This window comes from Pelmatolapia mariae, linkage group LG3_W (assembly GCF_036321145.2).
Source record: "Pelmatolapia mariae isolate MD_Pm_ZW linkage group LG3_W, Pm_UMD_F_2, whole genome shotgun sequence".
NCBI lineage: Eukaryota > Metazoa > Chordata > Actinopteri > Cichliformes > Cichlidae > Pelmatolapia > Pelmatolapia mariae.
In genome coordinates, this window is record NC_086229.1 from 72,037,437 (window position 1) to 72,047,215 (window position 9,779).

General features: G+C 40.7%; 1 protein-coding gene across 1 annotated transcript; it reads left to right on the forward strand.

Moving 5' to 3' along the window:
- Positions 1-2,288: 2,288 nt before the first annotated feature.
- On the forward strand, positions 2,289-4,863 carry LOC134623906 (zinc finger protein 492-like). The gene is made up of 2 exons (XM_065470232.1): positions 2,289-3,293; positions 3,542-4,863. Exon 1 carries the CDS (start codon positions 2,289-2,291, stop codon positions 3,267-3,269), a length of 981 nt encoding a protein of 326 aa, XP_065326304.1. The 3' UTR covers positions 3,270-3,293; positions 3,542-4,863.
- Positions 4,864-9,779: the final 4,916 nt, after the last annotated feature.

The window sequence follows — 9,779 nt, forward strand, 5'->3', positions numbered from 1 at the left end:
GAACTTTAAGAAATTAATATAGCCACTACAGTGACCATCAAAATGATGAAAAAATATTGCCGTAAACAGTTTATTTTGCGACACCACGAAACAAACGATAGCGTAAAATGAAACGATAGACGTTTTTATATCGTCATCCGATATATATCGTTATATCGAACAGCCCTAGGGCAAGGCAAACTGAAGTAAAACTAACATTAACCTAAAGTGGAAGAACAAAACAAACAACATGAAAAGCTTGGACATGAAATCTAGAAACATGGCGTGAACAACAGACGACCTGACAAAGAATGAGCAGAAACACACAGACTAAATACACACAAGGGTGATTAGGGGAAGTGGAAACACATAGGGAAACAGCTGACACTAGTCTGACATAACGAGACAAAGGAAGCAAAGCTGACTACACAACTGAAACTAAACAACCAAATAAACAATCTGGAACACTCAGTCCAAACACAAGTGCATAAGAGTCCAAGAACATAATTCTAGAACCCTGATCTCGGTAGAACAGAGGTTCATGGCGAAGCCGTTCAGGGGGCTGACCCGGAAGTCGACTGTTCTGTTCTGGGATGCACCCTGGACCCAGTGCAGGTGGTGGGAGACAGAAGTACTCTGGCCAAAATAACATCTCTGATGGACAGAGTCTCCCACCCCATGCATGTAAATGTTGCTGAACTGCAGAGCTCCTTCAGTGAGAGACTGCTGCATCCTAGATGCATGAAGGAGCGTTTCTGCAGGTCCTTCCTCCCTGCAGCTGTCAGACTGTACAATCAGAACAGCTCCCAACAAACAAACTCATCGGTTATCTGATCATCAGGAACAAGAAACTAAGAATCTGTTAGTCTCACTCATTTAAACCCTCTGCTGCATTCTGTTCACCCTTGCTATCATTCAATCATCTTTCCTAATATAATATTTGTCCACTAGTTCATATATCGTTTCTCATCTCACTAAGTGAACCGAGCAAGATGATAAAATCAGAAACACAGGCTTAAAATACCATCTGGTATTCATGAGCTTCATTGCATGTGTGTGTATGTGTTAGTAGGATTAAAACATTCTGTGCTTATGTATGTCGTTTCAATTACTTTCCCCTTTTTCTGAAACAAATCTCTGTTTACTACACCTTCTTGTTTCAGAAACATCTAAAGAAGAAAGTCTTTATTGTAGTCAGGCACAGATAAATTCTGCTTGTGAGTTAACCCAGCCAACCACACTGTGTGTTGTTAACACCTTCAACATGTACCCCCTCGTGATGTGTGCCACTTCCTCTATGTCCTCTATTTGTACCACCATATGGAGAACCACAATAGTCACACACATCGAAATACAGAATTCTTAGATGCTTAAATGATGAATTATAGAATAAATCCTACATTTGTAAAATAATTTTAGAATTCCACATTAACAAAGTGAGTTTCAAAATGTTTTTTTAAAAACCTCATTACCATCCTAGGGGAGCTAGGATGATAATGAGGTGCTTGAAATGTTGCAGGTGGCTGAGTTTATACTGCTACCATTGAGACTGATCGGGACTCCGTCTTTGTGGATCTATGGAAGTCCATATATGCAGGGTGTAGCATCCCCTGGGTAAAGGCGGTGATATGCAGGGGGTCAGTGGTTTTTCCCTTTCAAGTTCTAGTAGGCAACTGATGACTTTCTTTTTGTAGTTGCTTCTGGGGTTTCACCTTGAAGCTTCATAGGTATTGTTGTCACTGAGGAGTTTAGTCATGTTTATTTGCTCTGCTTCTTTTTGTCAGGGATAAAATACATATATATACTTTTTGTGTCCCAGCTGAGTAACAGGAGGAGAAGAGTCTGGTGGTGCAGCAGAAGAACAATTTCAGCCATTTGGACTCAGCTCAGCCACTACAGAGGAAACAATGACTTCAACACAAAAAGTTAGAAAAACATCACAGTTACACAGTTATTGAAACTGTGTGTACAGCTGGTTGGTTTTTAAAAACCCATTAACAGCAGCATTATCTTTTCCATCCTGGGCTCCTCCATATATACAGAATCTACATTCACAACCAAAAACCACACAAGTTACAAGAAAATACAAAGATCATATTTTCTCTACACACATTGAAACAACAATATCATCAGTTGAATTAAAAAACAATTCTGAAGTAAAAGAGTTTCTCTACTCAGATCAATATTTCTTCAATAATGTCATTTTCATTACAACTCTCATTGTGTCACATCATTGTAATGTGATACTATCACCAGAAGGTGGTGGTAACACACCTACAATGTGTTTGTTGACATGTTTGATTCCACCAATGGAGGGAGTTTCAGTTTGTTCCACGACTGCATTTCACTCACTGCCTCTGTTTGTATCTCTGTCACTGCAGGACCAACATGGAGCGAGAAGTCAGCGCTCTCAGGAGGCCGACAAACCTCACAGAAGAAAGGGAGAGAAAACCTACAGCTGTGATGAGTGTGGGAAGGATTTTACCCTGGCTCGAAGCCTAAAAACACACCAACTTATCCACAGTGGAGTTAAACCTTACAGCTGTGATGAGTGTGGAAAGTCTTTTACCCAGGCTGGAAACTTAAAAACACACCAACTCGTCCACAGTGGAGTTAAACCTTACAGCTGTGATTTGTGTGGAAAGTCTTTTAACCAGACTGGAAACTTAAAAACACACCAACTCATCCACAGTGGAGTTAAAGCGTACAACTGTGACTTGTGTGGAAAGTCTTTTACCCTGGCTGGAGAATTAAAAAGACACCAAATCATCCACAGTGGAGTTAAACCTTACAGCTGTGACTTGTGTGGAAAGTCTTTTACCCAGGCTGGACACTTAAAAAACCACCAACTCATCCACAGTGGATTTAAAGCGTACAACTGTGACTTGTGTGGAAAGTCTTTTACCCAGGCTGGACACTTAAAAAACCACCAACTCATCCACAGTGGATTTAAAGCGTACAACTGTGACTTGTGTGGAAAGTCTTTTACCCTGGCTGGAGACTTAAAAAGACACCAACGCATCCACAGTGGATTTAAAGCGTACAACTGTGATTTGTGTGGAAAGTCTTTTACCCAGGCTGGACACTTAAAAAGACACCAAATCATCCACAGTGGATTTAAAGCACACAGCTGTGAGTTGTGTGGTAAGGCTTTTGCTCAAAATGACAACTTACAGAGGCATCTACTTACCCACCTTGGAATTAAGGCGTACAGTTGCTACTTTTGTGGAAAAAGTTTTAGCGACAAACACTACCGAAATATTCACCAACAGATCCACACCAGAAAGTAACTCTACAAGTGCAGTTACTGTGAGGTATGTATTTAGTTTTTTATCTTGTAGTTTTACCCTGAGTGTTTGGAACAAGTCTGATCAGTAAAATAATGGAGTTTTACTGAATGAACAGTTTGGAAAAATTAAGAGTCATTTTCTCTCAGTAAGCTGAGTGTTATAATGTAAACAGTAAAATGTAATTGGACATTGGCAGAGATGCTCCTTATTTCAGGTGACGTTCAGGATAAAAACGTTGAAGGAATTCCCTGACTTACACTGTCTTTGTTTAGAAGTGGAGCAAAGCACATGGATCCAGTTCTCAACCCTGTTGTCACTGTGGTGGTGGGAAATAGTTTCTCTGTGACCTTTGTGGAAAAACTTCATTCATCAACGGGACCTAAAAACACATCAGCGTAGACACACTGGAGACAAAATGAACTACTGCAAAGAATGTGGGAGAGGCTTCCACACACCAAGTACATTAAAAATACATGAACTCTTCCACAGTGGAGTCAAAAAGCACATCTGTGACCAGTGTGGGTCATCCTTCACCACTGGACATGAGCTCAATGAAAAAGCATAAGGGAATCCACACAGGAGAGACACCATACAAGTGCAGACACTGTGACAAAAGCTTCTCACAATCAGGTCATCGTAACCAACATGAACGTACACACATGGAAGTGAACTTCAGCTGTGACCAGTGTGACAAGAGCTTCAGGAATCTCAGTTCATACTCCGAACACAAACGATTCCACGCTGTAAATAAACTGTTTCACTGTTACCAATGTGCAAAAACATTCACTTCATTATCTGCTCTGTGCAAACATCAGCCTGATCATGAAGGACTGAAATCACTGGATCACAATGAATCTGAAGAGAGAGAAAGTTCCTCTTCTGGTTTCATGGTCGGACCTAAAAACCTTGAGATCAGGCTCCACAGAGTTCAGATGGAATCTCCTGTAAAGAGTGTCAGCTGATGTCACACTTGGATCTGATGAGGTAGCTCTGATTTCTGGAGCTGCAGTGAATAATCCTGAATGTTACATTTAGGAAGCTACATGCATAGATATGCATATCAAGTTCATGTTTTTTCCTTTTAGGGATTTTAATTCTCTTAAATGTTATCCCTGTTACATTTTATTCTTTGTTCCCTTAGGACACAGTAGTGTTTAGTAGTTGTATTCATTTTATGTGTTACCTCAGTTAAATTTCGATCCTTCATTCATATTTAATCTTTTGCTGTGGTAATCCCTTCTCTTAAATCATTTTCTCCCAAAACTGCAAATATTTTCACAGCAGCTGCTCTTAAAACTTCCAAAATGAACTAAATCTGTCCACCAGCTTTGAAACAACACCTGCTGTGACTTTATGTCCAGAAAAAAGAAACTCAAGCTAAACTGGTTTTGGGCTGTACTTCCATATAATGCCAGTTTGTACCAGAAGATGAAGCAGTGAGTCAGTGTAACCTTTATTTAATTGGGCAAAGACCACATTCGTTTTCACAGTGGCAGCAAAGAAATGTTGAAAGGTAAAAACAGCAGCACACATCAGGACCATTTTAAAGATCACAGGTGACTTTTACTTAATTCAGATTCCTTCAAATTTTGGCTCCTCCTTTCACTTTAGTGTATTTACTGTATCCTTGAAGTCCACGTGTTTTTTTTTTTTTTAATGAATTCATTTTGATCCACATGTTCTGCAGCTGTTTTCCTGTTGATTTGAAGTTTGTATTATGAAATCCTGATAATGTTAAAGCGTTAGTTATATTTGATGAACTTTTTGTAAAGTTTGTCTTATTAAACAGTTTGGTGTGAAAAATGAAGAATTGGTCTCAGAACAAGTAGTTTGAGCCATGATTTCAGATTCAAACTAATTTAACTGTTTTCAGTGGTACATGTGGAGGTTTATCAGAGGAGGAGACTTGGCTGTTCTTCACTCACACAGAACAGGGTTCCTGCAGCGCATTAAAAATTCTGAAATGATCTTCAAGGACAAAAATATTAGATTTTTCTCAAAAACGTGCTGTGGGTAGAGCTGGGCGATATAAGATTTTTTCATATCACGATATTTTTTTTCATTTCAGGCGATAACGATATACATCACGATATAAGCCAAATAACTATATTTGTAAGATTTAAATGTGCCGTTGCTCACAAGTAAAATGTGAAATAATCAGCAGGTTGTCTTGATTTTAATATTTATTTCCCATAATAAGTTCAACAGGGTAGATGTACTTAAGGAACATGAGACTTTTTCAGATAAATAAAGGCAAATATTGCAAACTACACAAAAGGCAGCCGCTAAAGTGTTTAAGTTTCAAAATAGAACAAACAAAACAGACTACTAAATTGTCAATTCCACTTAGAAACAAAATTTTAATTCTAAAAATAAATCTTCGTTTGTTTTACAGAAGAACAGACAAAATTGACTAACTTTTGTCAATATCAAATAAACTGAGAACTAAAAGGTAATTCTCAATCTCTCCTTGTTGTATAGCTTTCTGAACTTTCTGAATCCTTTATCATCCACAACTGAAAATAGTTGTGGATGATTACTATACCTTTCTAATGTGACGTTGTTGTCCCTGGCTCTCTTTCTCTCTCTCTCCCTCCCGCTCTGTTCCTGTGCTACTGCGAGTGTAACTACTGCCCCTACCCCCTCTTCCCAGCGCAAAGCACAAGGCTCGCGTGCGGAGTGAAGCGGAAAAAAAGTGCGAGAGAGAGGGTGAGAGAAGGAAAGAAAAAAAAAACCCACGGCTCGCGATAAGGAGCTGGCTCGCGTCGTTCACGTCAAAAATCCGGCTCTAAAAGCCATTTCGTTCGCGACCGACACATCACTACGAAATACCTTCGCACTAGGGAACTTCTATGGCCCTTCCGTTCGACAGTCTCTCCGGCATTGGAACCATCATCTCTTTTCTCTTCGGTAACCTGGTCACCCACGCTCTCGGTTGATTTTTCTCTAGTCGGCACACTCATTTCCTCCATTACCTGGGCAGCCCGGCTGGCTGCTTCCCAAACAACTACACATGTACGGCTTGGCACTTGTGCTGTACGTAACAAGTCACGTGACGTGCCGCTGCGGCTGTGATTGGTTCGGCTCTGCGCTACTTAATTTGGATTGGCTGTTCTTTTCTTTTTTAAGAGAGCAAGGTCTATCGCAATAGTTTATTTTTTCTATCGAGAAAAAGTTATTTCGCAATACATATCGTTAACGTTCTATCGCCCAGCTCTAGCTGTGGGCATGACATTTTTAGAGAGTGTGTTTAAGATGCATTGTGATTAACATCTCACACATTCCAATAAAGCAGATGTTCCTGCATTGCAACAGCACTTTGCAGATGTGTTCTCCCCCCTGCCCGTGTGCACGACTCTCATGGAGCACCACTTTGAAACGCAGCTGATTGGCAGATTCCCTTGTCTGCAGAGTCCAAAGACAAAAACGGCCTTCTCCACTCTGTATGGTTCGTACCAATTCGTCACACTTCCGTTTGGCTTGTTTGAAGCCCCGGCCATTTTTCAGCACCTCCCGTATTGATAGCTGCGTCCTCACACTGCATGTGCTGTTTCCTACGTGGATGATGTTGTCATTCATAGTGATACCTCGGTGGAGCATGTGCAGTGGTTGGTCACGGTCCTGGATTCCCTGAGGCAGGCAGAGCTGGTGGCAAACCCGAAGAAGTGTGTGGTTGGATGGAGGGAGGTACAGAGTTCTTTGGTACAATTTTGAGACCCCATTTGAAGGCTGATTACACCACAGCGACGTGATGAAGGCTGTCCCAATTCCAAATGCGGCCGGAAAATGCGCCCTTCATTTCCCCGGACTTGAAGGATGAGTGAGGTCTATCATTCGCGGCCCAACATATCCCAGAATTCATAGCGCAGCTTTGACTGTGGCTAATTTTTTTTTGAAAAAACAAAGCAAAAAAACGGCAGATGGCAGAAGCGTGGTGGCCGAAGAGTAAACTTTTAAATCTATGTATTGAATTTTTCAACCTCATCAGTTAACGCTGTCCATGCAGATATTATAGATTTGTAAATGATTACCTAACAATCTTGTCAACACAAAGTTCTTTATTGACAGGCAGTGGGGAGAGGGGACACTTGGGCAGTGCATTTACTGCATATAATGTGTCATCACCTTTTCATCTTTTCTCATTACCCACAGCTACATCCACTTCTGTTGGGCTTAGGCTACTCACTAGGGCTGGGTATCGTCACTGATTTCTATAATCGATTTGATTAAATTCAATTTTGACTCAGTAACTGTGTCAAAGTAACTGAGGATAAAACGCAGAGAAACAGCAAGCTAAGCGTGGCAGGGTGAATGTTATCCCTCGGTCCAACCCACTTTCAGCCTGGCGCATTAGGGGGCGCTAGTATAAATAGTGGCCATTTGAGTGTCCCTGGATCGCTTACCTGTGATCTCCTTTTTGGTCACCTGACTTCCCTTTGGTGTTGCAGAGATCATTTGCAGGTTACTCTTCTGAAGCCTCCATCGCAGCTGGTCGTAGCTGTAGAAGCCTCCTCTGAGCCATTCTGCTTACGTTTTATGACACGGCTTACTTGATGCGGAGTGCTGACGTGGAGGAGACTAGGGTGCCTGGGTGGTGGGATCCTCTGAGTGTACACACCTGCCTTGCTTAATTTATTAGTGTGAGTGTGTGATAGTGTGCTGCACTTGTGTCTTGGTGTGTTTTCTTTTTTTTTGAGTTTGTGTGTGGCATCCCTGCCCCTCCACTGGTAAGCCTCGGCTCTGGATACCTTTTTCAGCATACTTGTACACTGATATTTATGACTGCTTTTAAATGTTGTTTTAATTAATAAATTGTCAACTTATTTTATCATTGAACCTCGTCTCTGTATTGAGTATAACAAACCTAACTGCCTTCGTAGTGATTAGTGTTACCGCCAGTATTCTCTGGGTGAAATTCCCAGGGTGGCGTTGTCTTTTAAACTGTGAAGAGTAATTACTTTATTTCCACCTCGTGCTGCCACATAAGCGTTTTTAAATTTGGCATAATTTCAAAAAAAATTATTAAACAGCAAAAATGAAGCTTTCTTTTGGTCGGAGAGGAACAAAAGCTGCAGCTCAGAATCAGTGAGATGTTGACTTTCTGCCCTGACGACGTGTCCATGTTCGTGCCGTCGGGTGAGAAAGACGACATGTCACTGATGCATCGGGTCCACGCTTTGTGTTCACGTCTTTGTGGGGAATCTGTTCACCTGCTCTCATTTATTGTTTTAGCTGTTTGGTGATCGTTGAAATAGTTTTGTGAGCTCCCTGCGTTTCTGGCAAAATACATTCATATTTAGAAATCGATTCAGGATTTAATGAATCAATATCGCATTAATTATCGCGTTATTAATTGATACCGACTTGGTATCGATTTGATACCAAGTCTTCATCGGTATTCTAGCCTGGTGAGATCGATTCGTTACTTACTGCTCTTGTTTGCAATGCTGTGCATTCGGCAAAGACGAAACAGCCAGGTTGCCAGACTCGCTGCTCCCGTGTCAGCGAAGAGCAGGCAGACTTTGCTCCTCCTCCCCCCTCTTGTGTTTAGATGTTACGCTGTCATGTGACGTGACTTTGGGGGATTGTTAAGTTGTTTACATATTAGTTATATATTCACCAGTTGTTTTTGTTGTTGAAACTTTTAATTGTAATTTTTGTATTATAGTTTCTCAACAGTACTTGTTTCTTTTCATTTGTTTACTGGTTTGCATGCACTTTTTATTTTTCTAGATTTTTCTAAAAAATAAAGTTTAACAGAATTGATACCTGTAAACCACCACGGCAGACCCAATGGCATTTTCATGCTTCGCAGCATCATTCATTCTTACAAGTCATCCGGCTTGTAAGAATAAAGGCTTTGCACCCCTGATGATCCACCAGGACAAACTCAGCAGTGTGTGAGGAAGAGGAGGAGGAAGAGCCAGCAGCAGCTGACAGATGGAGAGAATAGACAGACTGTTCCCTGTTTGTGAAGGACTGCTAGGAAAGTTTAGAATAACTAATTGTCTGTCCTGAATCAGTCTTATTAGGTAATGTTCAAATAATGTTATCATTCCAGTGTTTTCAGTGTGGGAGAAAGTACTCAGGGCCTTCAAGTTACACACTATGAAAGGCAGAAACAAGTTTAATATTCAGAAACCTAACGTATGTATCAGCAAATAAATGTTTGTTTCAGTTCTATGAAGCTTTGAGTATTTTGCATTAGTAGTACTGCTGTGTTTGTTGTATCATATTGCTGTGATTATATGCTTTATATATTTTGAGGTAAGTTAATCTGTAGTTCTTGGAGTGATTTTTGATAAAAGTTGTCATCGTTGTACTTAAATTTGTAAACCGGGGCCCTGTTTCAGAAAGCGGGTTTAGAAAACTCAGAGTTAAAAATGATACTCAGGGTTGAGTAACCCCGAACTGTCCAACTCGGAATATTCGGTTTCAGAAAGGCTGATAACAATTAGTTCAATCAACGCGGAGTTGCTTTAACCCCAAGTTAAGCGCGCGCATGAGGAT